The sequence below is a fragment of the Myotis brandtii genome, unplaced genomic scaffold, assembly GCF_000412655.1.
Source record: "Myotis brandtii unplaced genomic scaffold, ASM41265v1 scaffold250, whole genome shotgun sequence".
In the NCBI taxonomy this organism is placed as follows: Eukaryota; Metazoa; Chordata; class Mammalia; order Chiroptera; family Vespertilionidae; genus Myotis; species Myotis brandtii.
In genome coordinates, this window is record NW_005359478.1 from 3,048,676 (window position 1) to 3,068,320 (window position 19,645).

The following is a 19,645-nucleotide window of genomic DNA, read 5'->3' on the forward strand; positions in this document are numbered from 1 at the left end:
GAGGAGTTATCATTTAGTAGGTACAGAGTTTCTGTTTGGGATGTTGAAAAAGGTCTGAAGCCTGGCCGGCATAGCTGAGTTGTTGAGGGTCGACCTATGAACCAGTAGGTCATGGTTCGATTTCGGGTCAGGGCACATGCCCGGGTTGCAGGCTCGATCCCCAGTGGGGGAGGGGGGTGCAGGAGGCAGCCTATCAATGATTCTCATCATTAATGTTTCTTTCTCTCCTCCCTTCCTCTCTGAAATAAAAATATATATATATTAAAAAAAAGTTCTGGAAATAGTGGTGTTTGTTATACAACATTGTGAATGTACTTAATGCCACTGAATTGTACACTTAAGTGGTTAAGTGGTAAATTTTATGTTATATGTATTTTACTATGATAAAGAAAAACCCCCGATATGCTTCTGTACCTCTCACCATCAAGGAAGTTCTCCTTGAGTCTAAGTTAAGTACCGTGTGCCTAAGCTAAGCCCATTGCTTCTAGCCAGTTCTCGATAGAAGCTGAATTGATTTTCTTTTCAAATGCTCCAAGGCAGCTGTATTTCCTCCTCCTTCCATCCTTCCCAGGGTGACAGGAGACTATATGACATCTTTTATCATTTGGATTACTCATCGCTCTGCTTTTTGGAACTCTACACCAAAATGTATTACCTTTTGTGAATATTTGGATAATTCCTTGCGGAGCTTTCCTTCTGTTTCCTGTTAGTTTTCAATCAGGCCCCCACATGCCCAGAAGTGTTTTGAGTGGTATCTAAACTTGTGTGTTTTTTTTTTAAATATATATATTTGTATTGATTTCAGGGAGGAAGGGAGAGGGAGAGAGAGAGATAGAAACATCAACGATGAGAGAGAATCATTGATCGGCTGCCTCCTGCACATCCCCTACTGGGGCTTGAGCCCACAACCTGGGCATATGCCTGGGACCCTTTAGTCCGCAGGCCGACGCTCTATCCACTGAGCCAAACAGGCTAGGGCTAAGATGTTAAAGTTTAAACGTGCCTGGGGACTTCATGAGACCCTGGTATACCCCATAATGGGGTGGTACTCTGTGGTCTGCTGGAAGGAAGATAAACCTTCGTGGTAAAAAGATGGGAGATGATCAGGAAGACCTGAGGCAATGGGAGTTTGTGGAACTGAGAGAAAAGGTTGAAAATGCTTAGGTGTTTGGGGCTTAAGGCTTTTTCTTTGGTTGAGTTTGACAACTTGGCAGACTAGAGAGAATAATCCTTGACCTCTTTTGAATATTTACTGTATACATTTTCTCTCAGAGCAGCTCCTGCAATCTCTAGAACATCTTTGTGACATGGATAAGTATTTCCAACTGAGGCCTAGAGAGTTAGTTTAATGGCTTATTGGGGGATTCCCTACCCAGTAAGTGGCAAAGCTGAGACTCAAACCTGTATTTCTGACTCTATGGGTGGTGCTTTCTTGGCTGAGTCTTGTGGAATCTCGTAGGATCTGGTCAGTGTGGATCTCAAACCTGGACAAACACGGACAGCTCAGCTTGATGTTGCTGCAAAAACATGGGAGCCAGAACGGATTCAGTCATATTTGACCTCTCTGAGCCTTATTTTTCTTAACCCGTAAAATTGAGATACTAATGCCTGCCTTGAAATGTTATTGTGAGGATTAAATGAACGATTGTGCGTAAATTGCCTGACACATAGCAGGGACTCAGCAGATGGCTGTCCTTTCCTTTACCACCCTATCTTATCCCTCACATATATTTGACAGCACTTAATAATTAAAGTCATTATGGCCCTGGCCGGGTAGCTCAGTTGGTTAGAGTGTTATCCCAATAAGCCAAAGTTGTGGGTTCGATCCCCAGTCAGGGCGCATACAACAATCAACCAATGAATGCAAATTGATGTATCTCTAACTCTCTCTATCTCTCTCTCCCTCTCTCCCTTCCCTCTCTCTCTCTCTCTCTCTCTCTCTCACATGTATCTCTAACTCTCTCTATCTCTCCCTTTCCTCTCTCTTTCTCTCTCTCAAGTCAATAAATTTAAAAAAATTATTATGTACTGACTACTCTGAGGCAATATTGAACTATAGGGCCTTGGCTATCAGAGGCGAGGCAAGGAGAGAACGTACACATGAAAAATGTAACGTTTCCAAAGCAAGCACAAATAAATCAGGGTTAGTGTGACCGACCTCAACAGATGAATGACACCGAGTCAGAAAGAACAAGTGAGACTTGCCCGGAAGACTTCTCAGGACTTTTGAATGAGGAAGTACAGGGGTGCAGATTGACAGGAGAGTGGGTGGTGGTAGTGATATAGGTACAGGGAGAGAGAAGGCGAGGGACTTAGATGAAAGAAAGCACAAATGTAAGAACAACAGATTCTTTGAAGGCATATCTGAACCACACTTGATGCCCTTAACTCTTACTGCCTTTAGTTATTAGTTATTTGGGTGCTTGTCATTATTCTTACCAGACTGTAAGCTCCTTGAGGGAAGGGACTTTTGTCATGTCCTGGCACATACAGAAAACCTCTGAGGCACACTGACTACCTGGCCCAGGGCTTGCCTCTGTAGTCCGTGTACTCCAAGCCCTGCCAGGTGCCAGTGGGCTGAGTAGACCCATATCATAGCTTTAACCCAGCCATGGGACACCAGTCGGGAAGCCCTGTGTACACTATCTAGCACTCAGTCCTGCATAGAATAGGTTCTTTTTATTGGTTGATTGATTGATTTTAGAGAGAGAAACATTGATATTTTGTACTTATTTATGCATTTATTGCTTGATTCTGACCAGGGATTGAACCCCCAAATTGGGCGTATCAGGATGACACTCCAACAGAGCTACTCAGTCAGGACCTATAATAGGTTCTCAGTAATGATGATTAAAATACCCTGGTAGCCCTGGTTGGTGTGGCTCAGTTGGTTGAGCGTCATCTCATCCACCGAAAGGTCGCCAGTTTGATTCATGGTCGGGCACACACCCAGGTTGTGGGTGTGATCCCCAGTCGAGGTGTGTAAGGGCGGTAACCTATTAATGTTTCTCTCATATCAATGTTTCTCTTCCTCTCTTCCTCTTCCTCTCTCTCTAAAATCAATAAAAACATATTATTTAAAAAAAAAAAAGATCCGATAGCAGACAAATCCAGAAAGAGAGATGGGAAGGTCAGTTGAAAAAGATAAGCAGAGGGTTTGAATTTGTGTAGAATCTTGGAGGTGATTCCTGCCTAATCATCTTTATTTATAGATGCCCAAATCAAGGTCCTGAGAACAGATGGAAAGCTTTTAAGGTTCTTGGTTTGGGATTACTTTTAAAAATGAAATGTTAAAGCTTGCTGTTCATATGCTTTGCATCTTTCTGGTAGTTGATACTAAGATACTAAGAATTAGTATTGAGTTAAAAGTTTAAGATATTTTCCAGTGTGAGAGCTTGTATTTGAAACAGTTCTGATGAGTCAGAGGGATAATACAGATGACCTTCTGTCTTGCCCAAATTCTCACAGTCATCATTTGCTAGCCTTCTTTCTGGACACGAACAACTGTTCAGCAGATAATAGATCATACTTGGAGAGGGAATGGATTTCTCCAATGGCTTTGACCTTTAATGCCTCATAGAAGAGTAGTTAACACACCACTTAATCCCACAGGAGTTCCCCAGCCCTGTGGTTATATAGTCTATATAAGTGGTTTTAGAAATGAAGCTGAGATTAGGTGAGATTGTGGGCCAAATCCCATTCATCTTCTAGTGGACAGATTTATAGGAAGAAGAATGGGTATAGCTTTTTATTTCCATCAAAGACTAAATGGGAGAAAATAGTTTTAATATAAAGAAATAGAAATTGGTGCAACAGGGTAAGAGAATGAAAGACCAGGGGAGGTCAGCACATCCCCCGTTCTCTGAAGATGTGTGAAAGCAGGACGGGAGCTCTGCTGGTGGCCTGGGCTGAGGGTGGGGGTGCCCTTGCCGGAGGTGGACACAGTCCTACACACGTGCTGTATTGAATGTTTCCCCCACTGTCCTTAAACAGCGAGGCCTTATTCCATTTCTTTTTCTCTTAGTCAGATTCCGAGGAAGATGAACCCACAAAGAAGAAAACTGTCCTTCAGGTAAGCTTCATGACACAATGGCAGCCATTTTTTTCTCTTCCCATATTACTTCCTAAAAGACAGGATTTACGATGCCCAGCAGTTTCCAAATCAGGCTTAGAACAAACGCAGGCATTTGAGGACCAACTATTTCAGTACGATTTTGTTTTCTTTGATAACATCAGACTTTGTGCTTCTCTGCCCTCTCCTCACTGTAGTGTGGTAGTGTTACCTCTTACAGGACAGGTAGTGGTAGGGAGATGGATTGAGCTCAGTTTGATTCACTATGTTTCAGGTAAAAGGATTATCTAGGAAAGATAGAAACAATGGATTGGTCAAAATGATGTTAGGGAACATCTGTAATTTATTTTTAAAATGTTAATTTTTCCATTAAAGTTGACATACAGTGTTATGTTTCAGGTGTACAACATAGTGATTAGACATTTATATAACTTAGAAAATGATCACACCTTTCTAATACCCACCTGACATCATACATAGTTATTACAATATTATTGACTCTATTCCCTATGCTGTACTTTATATCCCCATGACTATTTTATAACTCTTATTTGTATTTCTTAATCCCTTCACCTTTTCATCCAGCCCCTCAACCCCCCTCTCATCTGGCAACCATCCATTTGTTCTCTGTATTAATGAGTTTGTTTCGAGAACATCTGTATTTTAAAATTATTCATCTTCTCCTTGTCTCATTTTTAAACTAGAAAATAAACACTTCAATAGCACTTACTGTGTACCAGGCACTGTTCTAAGTGCTTTAGTAGCATTTAATTGATTTAATCCTTATAATATTGCCTGTCAAGGATGTTATCATCATCCTTGTGTTACATAGGAGGAAACTGAGAGATTAAAGAACTTGCTGAAGGTCAGACAATTGTGAGGGGCGAGGCAGGGCTGGAGAGCTGAGATTAGACTCAGGTGGTCTGACTATGGGGTCCAGGCTCCTAACTGTTACATTTGGCTGCTGCTCCGTAGTCAAGACCAGAGGTCCTCAACCAGCCGGTGCCAGGAGATGGTCTCTGCTGTTTTCTTTGTTTTCCCGCCCCCGTTTCTTTATTCTGGCTCCCAAAATTTTCTTCCTGTTTACTTCACATGTAGGACCATGCTATCAACATGGCTTCCTGGAGGAGGTGGACGGACATAGAAAGTGATGGGAGGACGCTGGCTCGGATCAGAGGGCACCCCAGTGTAAAGAGCAGTCCTCGGGGTGGTAGGAAGAGACGAGTGGTTAGAGAAACTCTCAACTTGAAGGCAGAGTGGGGACCCATCATTGCAAAGGGATGTAGCCATGAATCCAGGTGTCATCTGAGAAGTCAGACCCTTCAGAGCTATCCTGAGGATGTGCTCCATATGGAACCTCATTCCGGTTCCTATGACTCCGAGCCTCTGGGCTGTGTCAGGCTGGAGTGACCCAAACCTGTGAACACAGGGAAAGGAGCCCATTTTCCTGATGAAAAGTTCGGCCTGGCCTGCTTGACTGCAAATCTTATTTATGTGTTCTGGGCATTTCTTGGCTGAGAGGGATATAGTACACTGGTCCTCCAAGACCAGTGACCTTATTCCATTCTCCTTTTTCAAACTGGCCTTCCCGCAGCCTTACAGTTAGGCCAGGCTGGCCCTGTAGCATACAGAAAGCAGAATCTGAGAGAGTCTATGATATGTTAAATGCTTGACTCTGACATAAATGAGCTGAATGTAACACATCTTTAGGGCTTTTCCTGGGCAAAGGAGGGACCATTTGGCAACATGTATGAATGTCTCTTGGACAGAGCCTTGTTCTTGACTTTAGAGCAATCCAAAGGCAGCAGCAGGTTCCCATGTGAAGAGGAACCTTCAGGACATGGAGAGAGGTTAGGTGAATAGCTGGAGAGAGCCCTGGGCTTTTTGGGGAAGAAGGATGATGAGGTTGAGAGCATCATATTTGACAAAAACACAATCAAGGGAGGCTCTGTGGCAGAGGGCAATGGAGCTGGGTAGGGATGGAGCCAAGGAAAACAGGGATGACATCTTGGGGGAAGCAGCCAGCAGAAAAGAAGGGACTAAGATAGGAGTTAGGCCCAGGTTGGATCACTGGAGTAGGTGAAGGTGAGAAGGCAACAGGGCTGATAAGGTTTTAGGCTCGAGCACATATCTGTAATTCTTGTTCTTGACGTTAGCAGTACATGTCATAACAGTTCACTTGTCATCTTTCTTTCCGGCTTCCCTGAACCGGGCTCACCAGGGATCTGGCCAGGGGACTGGTTTGTCTGCCTTGCTTCCCCAACCTAAAAACCTGACTGTGAAAGAGACTAACAGGTTGCTCCTGCCCCATGCCTTCTCTCGGAAACCCTCGGATGGCTCCTCTGACACTAAGCCCTCCAGGCAGGCTTCTAAGACCAAGCCCTCCTCTCTTGCCCCTGTTGTGGGCACCACAACCACCACGCCGTCGCCCTCCGCCATCAAGGCTGCTGCCAAGAGTGCTGCCCTGCAGGTGACGAAGCAGATCACACAGGAGGAGGACGACAGTGATGAAGAAGTAGCCCCTGAGAACTTTTTCTCCCTCCCTGACAAGGCTGAGCCACCTGGAGTTGAGCCATACCCTTACCCCATTCCCTCTGTCCCTGAAGAGCTGCCTCCAGGCACGGAACCAGAACCCGCCTTCCAGGATGACGCAGCCAATGCGCCCCTCGAATTCAAGATGGCAGCAGGCTCAAGTGGGGCCCCTTGGATGCCCAAGCCTGGGGACGACTACAGCTACTGTCAGTTCTCCACATATGGCGATGCCAATGCCGCTGGTGCTTATTATCAGGTGGGTAGGAGGGATCGTTGGAGCATGGCGGTCCGTGCTACAGCCTCTGGGGCATCACTTTGGCTGAAAGTAGGAGCATGGCGGTCAGGGAGAGCTTTGAGTCCGTGCTACAGCCTCTGGGGCATCACTTTGGCTGAACTAAAAAACATCCTAGTGGTTTTCCTATACCTTCAGGCCTCAAAACATACTACTTTTATTCTGAACCATATTGGGCTAAAATTTCCCAAGTCTTGAAGTCTGACAGGTAGAACCACATAATTGACACCTTTATTCTGAAAACAAAATCCTATTGTAGGGGCTGGTGAGAGATAGGGAGAAGGTGGAAGAGGAGTGGTCTCTAATCTTAGAGATCAAGATAGCTGTGCAGATGTGGATGATGAAGATGAGTGAACTGTGGCCTAGATTTCTAGTTGTAATGAGTCCAAGAAGAGTTTCTGGAGGTGAAAGGTCAGAGAACACAGAAAGGAAGGGGAGAGGTGGGACTGGGAAGGAAGGAGGGGATCTGGATTGTTGAATGACAAGGGAATAAGGAGATTGGTGAGAGGCCCCGACTGAGTCATGAGAAGTTGAAAGGACCCAGTAAGGCCCTGGAGAAGGGACATTAGGGGGCTATCAGCTGGGCTGTGATAGAGAATGAGGTCTGAGGGTGGTTTGGGGTTTGAATCCCAAGCTATATGAGTCTGGGCAAATCCTCAACTGTCTCTGAGTCTCAGATTCCTCAGCTGTTAAATGGGGATATAAGGCCCTGGAGAGGGGACATTATGGGGCTATCAGCTGGGCTGTGATAGAGAATGAGGTTTGAGGGTGGTTTAGGGTTTGAATCCCAAGCTATGAGTCTGGGCAAATCCTCAACTATCTCTGAGTCTCAGATTCCTCAGCTGTTAAATGGGGATGACAATGGCAACCTCAGGATTGCTAGGAGAATTACATTAGCTTAACATGGTACCTGGAACATAGTAAATGCTCAATAAATGTTATAACATTTTATTCAGATGTTATTTGGATTAGCTATTTAGGTTGTTCTGTGTGGCCTCAGAGAGTAACAGTACAGGGTGCCGGCTTGTGAATAGGTTTAAGACTTTCCCAGCAGTCAGAGCTTCTTTAGATGGAGAGGGATCCCAGGAGTTTGGGGACTTGCAGAGGCAGCTGGCTGGCTGGTCCCAGCTGGGCAGCTGTAGAACGTTTCCTGCTGGCCTGGGATGGTTGGAAGGCTTAAGTCCCTTTCGACCACTGTGATTCTCTGGTCAGTGTTAATCTTATTTTCAGTTTGGGCATGGGTAGGGACCCTTTCAGATCAGAAACTCAAACAATTGTGTTTCCTAGATATTGGCTGTTAAACCTTGTTGTATCCCATAGCTAATCAGGGACAATCTGTCTTCCCTAAACATTGTTAGAAGGAAGGAAGATGAGAGTGTTTTGACCTTTTTAGGAAAAAAAAAAAAGAAAAAAGATGCTATTTAAATCAGAAACCTTGTTTACATCCAGCAAATGAATAACAAAATGGAGTTCTCTGTCCAGTTATAAACATCATTGAGGCAGTCTATGCAATTAAGGCACTTTAAATACACTGGGGGACCCTGTAATGTAAATATGTTATTGTGAATACAGTTGATCCTTGAACAAGGAGAAGGTTAGGGGGCTGATGCCCCCTCCTCCCTGCACAGTCAAAAGTCCTCTTAAAGCTTTCCATTCCCCAAAAACTTAGCTACTATTAGCCTACTGTTGACTGGAAGCTTTACTGATAAACATAAATAGTTGATTAACACATATTTTATATATTATATGTATTATATATACTGTATTCTTACAATAAAGTAAGCTAGAGAAGAGAAAATGCATTTACAGTGTTGGAAAAAATCCACATGTAAGTGGAGCCATGCAGTTCAAATTCCTGTTATTCAAGGGCCAACTGTACTTTTATGGAAAATCATAATTGTTCTGGATTTCTATATAGTATTTCGATTTAGTCATCATTAAACCTTATTTTTCACTTAGCTCACTATAAAATGAATGTTCTTACAGGGGCATTTGTTTGGAATTTGGAGCAAAGGTGGAAGGATTAGAAAAAGTGTGGGCAGGGTAGACACAGTTTCTCAGCCCTATGGCTGCCTGGCTTGGCTTCGGCAGGGGCCTTGCCTTCTTCTAGGGTCCACAATGACATCTGCATAGCTCACCCCTAAGGGGAGAAGCATCAGATTCCTGAACCAAAAATCTGGTAACACTTGCTTTGTTCCCAGCTTTGTAAATTCCATATAGTGTATTCCTGGACCAAAAATCTGGTAACACAAACTTGCTTTGTTCCCAGCTTTGTAAATTCCATATAGTGGTTGTTTTTTGCATCAGAGATCCGGAAGCCTTCCTGCCCATTCATTGTAGGCAGTCTCCCTGTGTCTAGAGGCCCTAAATAGAATGAGGAGCAGGAATGACATGCCCTCACATCTTCTGCCCCTTCTCACATCAGAGCTTATTAGGGTCTTATGAGCAGGAGGAGCAGAGCTGGGGGCACAGTAGATGTAAAGGGTGGGAATCACTCTTGGGAAGCAGCCTAGGGAGCAGGGTGTAAACTGAAGCAGGAGAGAACATCTTTATTTTTTGTCACCCTTTCCTAAAAAGTTCCCATCTGTCTGGATGATGCATATCAGAAAAGCTGCAGAAATTGTTCTTGAATTGTGGGAGAGGTCCTTAGGCTCTGTGCCTTTAACTGGTCCACCTGAGCTCTGTAGTGTGGGTGTCACCATTACCTCTTTGATGAGGGTTTTCTCAGTTCCTGGGCAGACCTTGTTCCCTCTCCACTGTGCCCTCAGTTGATGTGCTTTTTTTTCCCCTTGGCTGCAGGATTATTACAGTGGTGGCTACTATCCTGTACAGGACCCGACCCTGGTACCCCCCCAGGAAATTGCTTCAGATGCCTCCTTTATCGATGATGAAGCAGTAAGTTAACAAAGCGCAAGTGACCATCTTTGACCCACAGGCAAATCGGAAGCTAAAGGAAATTCTCTTTAAAACTATTCAGTTAGGATTAAGTGTGGTAGCGCGTAACTGAGAATCTCCAAATAATAGGGCTTCTATAAGAGAAGGTAATTATTTTCCTCATAAAAGAAGACTAGAGTAGGCAAGCCAGGCAGGACTGGTGGGACAGTTCCACAAAGTAGGCGGGTCCAGTCCCCTTCTGATCATTATTTTGCCACCTCTAGGTTGTGGCCTTTATTCTTATGGTCAGTGATAGCACCTGAGGCTACAGCTGCCACATCTGCATTCCATCTAGCCCTCCGCAGCTGGGTGGGGAGGAAAGAGGAGAGACGTTTTCCCTCCCCTTTTAGGAGACTTCCCAAAAGTTTCTAAGTTCACTTCCACTCCTTAATTCATTGACTAGAATCTGGTCACATGGCCTTCCTGGTTGTAGGGGAGCCTAGGACATGTAGCCTTTTGGTTGGGTGATAATAGACCTGGCCAAAATGTTGGGTTCGTTCACAGGACAGGAGAAGGGAGAATGGATTTTGGGAAGGAACGGCAGCCACACTAAATAACCCCTGTGTTTCCTGTAACCGGACCTGCTGCTGCTGAGCTTCCTAACCTCAGTGCGAGGGAATATAGAGCCCTATGTCCTGTGGCCATCAGGCCATGTTCAGGTTATAAAGTATTGTTTTATCTGTAGGGATGTCATAGCCTATTGAGGGGGCGCTGGAAATAGAGGCTGCTTCCTCTTTGCATGCAGGTTCTTAAAAAAAAATTTCTAGCCCAGCCAGCATGTGCAACAACAACAAAAACCAATTTCTACTTACCTGTTCACAGAAAGGTGTGCATACCTTTGCATACTTCTCTGCCTGTGGTTAATATTGTGTATGTCCTTTCTTTTTTTTTTTTTCTAAATAGTGCTTTTAAAAATATATTTTTATTGATTTCAGAGAGGAAGGGAGAGGGAGAGATAGAAACATCAATGATGCGAGAGAATCATTGACCAGCTGCCTTCTGCATGCCCCCCACTGGGGATCGAGCCCGAAACCCGGGCATGTGCCCTGACTGGGAATTGAACCATGACCTCCTGGTTCATAGATCGATGCTCAACCACTGAGCCACACCGGCCAGGCTTATGTCCTTCTTGACAAGTTCCATAGTTAGGTTCTTTTTGTTCTAAACCTAAGAGACATAAAGGAGCTGCTCATCCAGTGGCAAAAGTCAGTTTTTTGTGGGTAAAGTGACCCAGAGGCCTCGTTAATGCTCAGACAAGGACCTGGGTCTGACTGAAGTCCGAATGTTTTAATTTGATTCCTCAGCACCCACACTCCCTTCCCGGAACATCTTTGGGTGACTGTGGAATGATCTATGTGCTTCGTGAGGGGGAAGAGGAAAGAGGAGTGAGTGGTCTCCTAGAAAATTTGCCAGGCCTTTTCCTATGAAGCTCCCTCTCTATGCAGCTCCATGTTTTCCCTCTCTGATGTCTGCTCTGGTGTGGGGTCTGCTGAATTGGTGATACCAAACCAGTGAGAAGGAACAGACATGTAAAAATAACTGATTTGCAGAGGAGAATTCCTAGATTTTTTTTTTTAATCCCAAATTGTTCATTTGAAAACTGCATGCAATCCTTTAGGCAGATACAATTTATAGTAATTTGAGTACAAATTCATAAAATTATTCTCAGTACTCACTTATGTTTGGAAATGTCTCTTGACCTTCCTTTCCCTGAGTCCAGGAGAACTGAGAAGTAGCCATGCATCTGGCATCAGGGCAGCTTGGTAGTGGGCAGGGTGAAATCAGATATTATAGAGGGGAAATGAGGATGCAGGGGAATTGGGGAGTCACGAAATGATTTGATAACATATGGGTCCTTAGCCACATCTCCTAATCCTAATCCCCCACTCCTGCATTTTTTCTCCTTTTCCAGTTTAAGCGGCTGCAGGGCAAGAGGAACCGAGGGAGGGAGGAGATCAACTTTGTGGAGATCAAAGGTGATGACCAGCTCAGTGGGGCCCAGCAGTGGATGACCAAGTCATTGACAGAAGAGAAATCCATGAAGTCATTCAGCAAAGTAAGTGGGAAAGATCTATTGAGTGGCAAACTTGGGAGGCCCCAGAGCAAAATTTGGTCCTGCTCCCTACTGTTACTGTCAGCGACACATTTAGCAAACACCTGTTGTCAGTGGTATTAGCGTACGCACTGAGCCTCACAGACACTGCTCCTGCTTCCAGAACTTTGCAGCACGTTGCTCTCCATCTGGACGGTGGAGTCTGGTTGCTGAGATGAAATGGTGGAGCAGTTTCCCAGTTGGGAAGATGCTAATATGTTGTGGCCTCTTCCCTGGCTGGATAGAATCCATAGCCACCCTACCCTCTCCCTACTGTCATGCCCTTTCTCCATCCCATTAAGCTGGGACCCAGCTCAGCATATCTTTGAGGTATGGGCACCACAGAGCTCAGAAGTCCTGGGGTCCTAGGTTCTCAGTGTGCAACCCCTCCTCTCTCCTTTATTTATTTATTGTAGCCATCTGTGGTCTTTTTTTCCCATTATTTATTGTAGCCATCTGTGGTCTTTTTTTTTTTTAATGTTTTTATTGATTTTAGAGAGAGCCGCTCTCCTTTATTTTTTTATTGTAGCCGTCTGTGGTCTTACTTTTCCATTATTTATTGTAGCCACCTGTGGTCCTTTTTTTTTTTTTTTAATGTTTTTATTGATTTTAGAGAGAGAAGAAAGGAGAGAGGAGAGAGAGAAACATTGATGTCAGAGAGAAACATCGTTCAGCTGCCTCCCGCACATACCCTGACCGGGGATTGAACCCACAACCTGGGCATTTGCCCTGACTGGGAATCAAACCAATAACCTTTTGGTGCACAGGATGACAATCAACCAACAGAGCCACACTGGCCAGGGCACTTGTGGGGTCTTTTCATACGCTATATCCCTCATATTCCCACACCACACTCCCACCTTCTTGGGACTAGTTGTCATCTTTCAGAATGATGACCATCTCTTCACCTAGTAGCTGAGTACAGCAAACGTGGACATTTATGAGTCTGCCACAGTGGGGGAGAAGGTGGGGAAACCTTGGATTCCAGCCCAGCACCAGCAAGGCCAAGGTCGGGCATCTTATTCCCTTCTTCTCTCGTTTGTTTTATTTGCAGCCACAGATGGCCATCTGAGCCCTAGCCATTTGTTTTAACTGAATGCTGGCGGTCATATAGGACTGAGCAAAGGATAGTGGTTAGATCAGCGTAGATCCATCACTGTTTACTGGAAAAACCACTTAGAGCATGCTCTACTAACTGTGGGTGGAGAGAGTTATCACATAGTAATAGCAACTGCTGTTAACGCTCACCGTGGGCCAAGGATGGCGCTGGATGTTTTATGTTTCTCATCTTTAACTGTCACATTAAATGACATTAAAAGCAGCAAGGAATTGGAGTTTGCTATTTTCCCTGGTCTAAGTTTTCGTTCCACCATCTCATTGTATTGAGCTAGATTTTTTAAAAAGAAGACAGGCCCTAGCCGTTGTGGCTCAGTTGGTTGTTATCATCTTGTACACCGAAATGTCGAAGGTTCTATTTCCAGTCAGGGCCCATACTTAGGTTGTGGGTTCAGTCTCCTGTTGGGAGTGGGTTCGGTCCCCAGTTGGAGTGGGTTTGGTTCCCAGTTGGGGCATGTACAGGAGGCAACTGATCGATGTTTCTCTCTCTCTCTCTTGCTTCCTTCCTCTCTCTAAAATCAATAAATGTATTCTCTAGTGAGGATTAGAAAAAATAAAAATAAGCCCGGCCAGTGTGGTTCAGTGGTTGAGCACTGACCCATGAACCAGGAGGTCACGGTTCGATTCTTGGTCAGGGCACCAGGGCACATGCCCAGGTTTCGGGCTTGATCCCCAGTAGGGGGTGTGCAGCAGGGGGCAAATCCATGATTCTCTCTCACTGATGTTTCTATCTTTCCTTCTTCCTTACTCTCTTGAAATGAATAAAAAACATATTTAAAAAAATAAAGTAAAAATAAAAACGAAGATAAAGATGTGGATCTTGTCCCTGCGGAGTTTACAGTGTAGTTGGGGAAAACAGATTTAAGGACACTTGAGCGTAAATGATTACAGTGCAAATTGATTACTTAAGTGCTGAGGAGACTCCAGAGAGTTTTGGGAGTTGGGTGGGGCTAATTAGGAAGCTTCTAGTCTGAGACAACACTGGCAGAGGACAGAAAAAGCACAGAATGAAAGCCCAGACCAATACAGATTTTGACAGTAGATCTTTTGCATCATAATTCGGTTAGTGGTTCAGTGCAGTTACGGGTGGAGGTTGGATGATTGGAGAGATGGTGAAAATTCTAGTTCCAGGGAAGCTGTTGGTACTTTGGGTGGAGGTTGGATGATTGGAGAGAGGTGGAGAGGTGGTGAAAATTCTAGTTCCAGGGAAGCTGTTGGTACTTACTAGGATGGGGGAGGTGGAGATTTAGCCAAAGGTAGAGAGTCTGATGGTAGAGAGTTTGGTAAACAGTAGGTAAGAGACAGGCTAGACATCTGGACTGACTGGGGAGTAGGGGACAGAGATGAACAGGCTTGAGGGGTTGTGAGAGGGGAGGGAGGCCTATGCTCTGGCACTTAAGCCGTTTTAGATGGACTATAGGCAATACAACTGGTATCAAGTGTTCACTGTGGGCAGAGCTTGGTGTGGGGGTGGGATGGGGTTATTAAGAAATAGAAGACAGAGTTCTGACAGAGTATTTCCAGTCTAATGGGGATATTAGCAGGCTATTTCAGGCAAGTATTCTGAGCTTGGGTTTTTTGCATAAGAGCTTTAATAAAAATAATTGCTTTGTAAGTGTATAGGCATAAAAACAGCTCCAGACACACTCTTCCCCCCAGGACTTGGGCAGTGTCTTTGGTTTCCCATTCCCCATCATTGCACCATCTGGGCCCCTGAAAAACTTCTGCTTTTCTTACTGTGGCTTAATGGTTGTGTTGTCTTCTCTTGCAGAAGAAAGGTGAGCAGCCAACAGGCCAGCAGCGGCGGAAACACCAGATCACATATCTGATTCATCAGGTGAGAGCACTGAGAGCCCTGGCCTGCCTGGCAGGATCCCTATAAACCTGAGAATTTAAAGGCTGAGCTAAAAGCCCAGGTGCCAGGCACCAACTCTGGGAAGGCATCCTCTGCCATTCTCCATGTGGCCACTAGGAGTGTGTGTGCCCTTCAGAATTACTACTCTGTGTCATTCTCACTTCATGTAAGACTCAGGTACAGGTGCTTAAAATAAACTCAGTATGTCCAAAACATAAACGTAGAAGGAGTGAAATAGTTTATCACAGGGTTTTAAAATTTTATTTTAGTTTAATTTATATTAGTTTCAGGTGTCCAGCATAGTGGTTAGACATTTATGTAATTTATGAAGTGGTTCCCCCAATAAGTCTAGTACTCATCTGGCACCATACATAGTTATTATAATACTAGAGGCCTGGAGCACAAAAATTTGTGCACTCAGGGGGGTCCCTCAGCCCAGCCTGTGCCCTCTCGCAGTCTGGGACCCCTCGGGGGATGACCACTTGCTGGCTTAGGCTTGCTCCCTGGGGGATTGGGCCTAAGATGGCAATCAGACATCCCTCTGGCAGCCTGGCAGCCCGGCAGCCCTCGGGGGATGTCCATTTGCCAGCGGGGAGCAGACCTAAGCTGCAGTCAGACATCCTTAGCGCTGCTGAGGAGGCAGGAGAGGCTCCTACCACCACCGCTGTACTGGCAGCCATCAGCCTGGCTTGTGGCTGGGCAGAGCTCCCCCATGTGAGAGTGGACTGACCACCAGAGGGCAGCTCCTGCATTGAGCGTCTGCCCCCTGGTGGTCATTGTGGGTCATAGTGACCAGTCATTCCCAGTCTTTCTGCTGTTAGGGTCAGTTTGTATATTACCCTTTTACTATATAGGATAGAGGCCTGGTGCACGGGTGGGGGCCGGCTGGTTTGCCTTGAAGGGTTTCCCGGATCAGGGAGGGGATCCCGCTTGGGTGCCTGGCCAGCCTGGGTGAGGGGCTGATGGCTGTTTGCAGCTGGTCACACCCCCTTCAGGGTGGGGGTCCCCACTGGGGTGCCTGGCCAGTCTGGGTGAGGGGCTGAGGGCCATTTTCAGGCTGGCGGGCATCTGAAGCTCCCAGCCTCTCCTTTTTTTCTTTTCTTTTTTTATTCTGGGATTTATTTACCTTCTATAATTGAAATATTGTTGCCGTCACTGGCGCTCCCAGCTCTGAGGCCCCAGCCGGCTGAAAGTTTGTTTAGCTTCTATAATTGAAACATTGTTGCTTCTGGGGCTCAGAGCCGGGCCGCGGCCGGCGGGGAACCTTGGCTTCCTCCATCACTAGAGCAAGCAAGCCTCATGTTCGCTTCAGCTGCGTGGCTGCCGGCTGCCATCTTGGTTGGCAGTTAATTTGCATATCACGCTGATTAGCCAATGGGAAGTGTAGTGGAGGTACGGTTAATTACCCTTTTTGTCTTTTATTAGATAGGACTAGAGGTCTGGTGCACAAATTCGTGCACGGCTGGGGATCCCTTGGCCTGGCTGGCGATTGGGGCTGATTGGGGCCATCTCACCCAGTCCCAGTGGGGGCTGATCGGGGCAGTTGGCTTGGGGGAGGAACTGCGGGAGGTTGGCTGTGGAACGCACTGACCACCAGGGGGCAGCTCCTGCATTGAGCATCTGCCCCCTGGTAGTCAGTGCGCATCATAGCGACTGGTCAACTGGTTGGTCGTTTGGTCGCTTAAGCTTTTATATATATAGATTGACTATATTCCCTGTGCTGTATTTTATTATATTTAAAAAAAATTTTTATTGATTTCAGAGAGGAAGGGAGAAGGAGAGAGAGAGAAACATCAATGATGAGAGAATCATTGATGGCTGCCTCCTGCATGCCCCCTACTGGGGATCGAGCTTGCAACCCTGGGCATGTGCCCCAACTGGAAATTGAACCAGCGGCCTTTTGGTTCATGGGTCGACATTCAATTGCTGAGTCACACTGGCTGGACTTGTTGAGGATTTTTGCATTTATGTTCATCAGTGATATTGGCCTATAATTTTCTTTTTCTTTTATTGATTGTTTTGTCTAGTTTGGGAGGACATGGTTCGATTCTTGGTTCAGGGCACATGCTCAGATTGTGGGCTCAATCCCCAGTGGGGGGTGTGCAAGAGGCAGCCAATCAGTGATTTTCTCTCATCATTGATGTTTCTATCTCTCTCTCCCTCTACCTTCCTCTCTAAAATAAGTTTAAAAAAATTTAAAAATATTCTTTAACAAAAACAACTCAGCCCTGGCCGGTTTTGCTCAGTGGATAGAGCGTCAGCCTGTGGACTGAAGGTTCCCAAGTTCGATTCCGGCCAAGGGCTCATTCCTGGGTTGAGGGCTTGATCCCCAGTAGGGGGCATTCAGGAGGCAGCCGATCAATGATTCTCTCTCATCATTGATGTTTCTATCTCTTTCTCCCTCTCCCTTCCTCTCTGAAATCAATAAAGAAATGTATATAAGAACACATACACACAAAAAGAAACACCTCAGTTTGACTCTCCCCTGCCCCTTTTTCCTTGCCACAGGCTAAGGAGCGAGAGCTGGAGCTGAAGAACACTTGGTCCGAGAACAAGCTCAGCCGCCGGCAAACCCAAGCCAAGTACGGGTTCTAGGCTCCGGACCTGACTGCAGATCCCAGGGTCTCTAGTAGCCCGCTGGCCCCGGCCCCTCGGGGACACCGGCTGCTCCAAGCCCAGGACCTCTTTCCTCGAGGATCTAGCCCTCGCCTCTGCGAGAATGAACATATTTGATAGATTTTTCTTACAAAAGTTAGAAAACTCAGCTCCTTTCTGTCTTGGAGCTAGCAAAGACTCGAGTGATGCCTCAGAAGGGGCTCAGAGTTCTTGGATGGGAATTTGCTCCCTATTGGGTGTGATGAAATGTTGAACCCCTCCCTCCACCTTTTTTTTTTTTAACCAGGGATGTCTGTTGAAATAAAACATTCAGTCTGACAGATGCTGCCTGCCCTACCTCCTTTCCTACTTTTTTGTATGGCCTCCTTTTTCATTTTGGACCTCTCTCATTTGGTATCCTGTCCCTGTGTCTGCTTTTACCTTGTGTAAAGCACTCCCGGCCAGCGTGAGTTGCCTCGATGATGATCTTGCCTTTGTTTCTCTGGACCTAAAGTAGGTATAGAGAAACTAGGTTCGTGGCCATTGAAGACCCAGGAGTTGTATGTAAATTGTGTTTGGGGCAGGAGCCTGTGATCCCAAACATGGGAAATACTGCTGTTCTCAGGTGTCTCTGAATATTGGGGAAGTCAGGAGGTTCTTTCTGTGACATGAAAGAGTTGTTAGACATAAAATCCATTCCAGCAAGAGGTAAAGTAGGGAAATGCCTTCTCTGATTTAAGTTTTCACTGGTAGTTGGCCTAGACTGGTTTGGGAGCTTTGCATAGAGCTTGGGGGCTGGACAAGTCTGGGAGGCTTCTGGATCCCTAGCTGTTTGCCAGCAAGAAAGGGCTGGTTTGGGTGGGTGGTTGGAGAAGGGGGCTGGTGGGGTCTATGGATTCAGTTAGCTGTCAGGCTCTGTGATGCCCAGAGTGACAAGATGGAAGGAAGGCATGGTTCCTCCCTGCCAGGGAGGGTGCGCGGAGGGAGGGAAGGTGCGTGCACTGGTCACAAAACTGTGTGCAGATTTTCCTGAAATGTGTTGCTGAGGATACTGGGACTCCAGTGGGGCTTAACCGCAGTGGTGTCCGACAGGAAGAGAGTATTGAAGACACTCCTGTGAGAAGAAAGGCCTTGGGTGCCAACCAGAGGAGCACTGATTGGACAGAGATGCTTGACTCCATTTGCAGGTTCGGAGCAGGGAATATACAGAGGAATTGGTTTTTGACAGTCCTGGTGACAGGAAGGTTAAGGCCAGAGGGGCAGTTTAAGTGTGTGGTGGGGACTTGGGGCTGAGAGGGAAGAGGCAGCCGTGTGGCCTCTCACCATCCTGGTCCTGTGTGCTGGGTAAGTTGAGTCTGTTTGCCATTAAGTGCAGTGGAGGGTTTCATCACTTACAGGAAAACCACCCACTTATCTGAAATCTGACCTACTTTGGGGTTGGAGCCAGACAGGGCTCTTGGATCCCTCAGGGACCTTCAGGCTGCAGTTGTCAAAATCGGTGCATTAGCCCCACCACTCCCATCATCCACAGAGGCACTGGGGACTGAGATCGCCCCTCTGGGTGTCTTAGGTGGTGAGGCAGGTTTAACAGGGCCAAACTGTCTGTGATCCTGAGGAGTCAAGTGCTCTTTCCTGTGTCCATTATGCTACAGGTGCAGCCCTGCTCCTGCGGTGCCATACTCCTGGGACTGCAGTCAACTTCTCATTCTTGGGGTCGCATCGTGATGTAGCGGGAAGGGCTCTGTGCAGGGAGGCAGGACATGGTAGGTCGGGAGAGCCCAGTGTCTTCTGGGAATGACAGGCCAGATATTTTTTAGGTTCCCTTTGCCTTCCGCCTCCTTTGATTCCCTGAAAGTCATTTTAAGCCACTTTTTTTAAAAGCCACTTTTTAGTTCTGTCAACAATGACATTTTATTTAGTGGGTGGAATTTCTTGGTCACCAAGAGAAATTTGACAGGTTAGAAAGTTGACAGCTTCTGGGTGGTAGTAGCCTCAAGTCTGGTAAACAAACAGGAAAGAGAAGACAGGGATGAGGGAGAGAGGAGGCGTAAGGAATGGCACTTGGTTAGAGTTGGCAGGCAGCAACCACCAGAGGGCAGAGGGAGGAGGGGTGGAGAATGTCGGAGATGGGTCCCAGTCGCTGGCAGATTTTGGAGG

The 19,645-nt window shown here is 46.2% G+C and overlaps 1 protein-coding gene across 1 annotated transcript in view; it reads left to right on the forward strand.

The window, feature by feature from the left end:
* Positions 1-17,831, forward strand: part of PRCC (papillary renal cell carcinoma (translocation-associated)) — a 25,111-nt gene extending 7,280 nt beyond the window's left edge. Inside the window, exons 3-8 of the mRNA XM_005867722.2 lie at positions 4,025-4,072; positions 6,294-6,860; positions 9,696-9,791; positions 11,743-11,886; positions 14,810-14,875; positions 17,402-17,831. Coding sequence (XP_005867784.1) covers positions 4,025-4,072; positions 6,294-6,860; positions 9,696-9,791; positions 11,743-11,886; positions 14,810-14,875; positions 17,402-17,488 — 1,008 coding nt within the window. The 3' untranslated portion in view covers positions 17,489-17,831. The remainder of the gene's footprint in view (positions 1-4,024; positions 4,073-6,293; positions 6,861-9,695; positions 9,792-11,742; positions 11,887-14,809; positions 14,876-17,401) is intronic.
* The last annotated feature ends 1,814 nt before the right edge of the window (positions 17,832-19,645 follow it).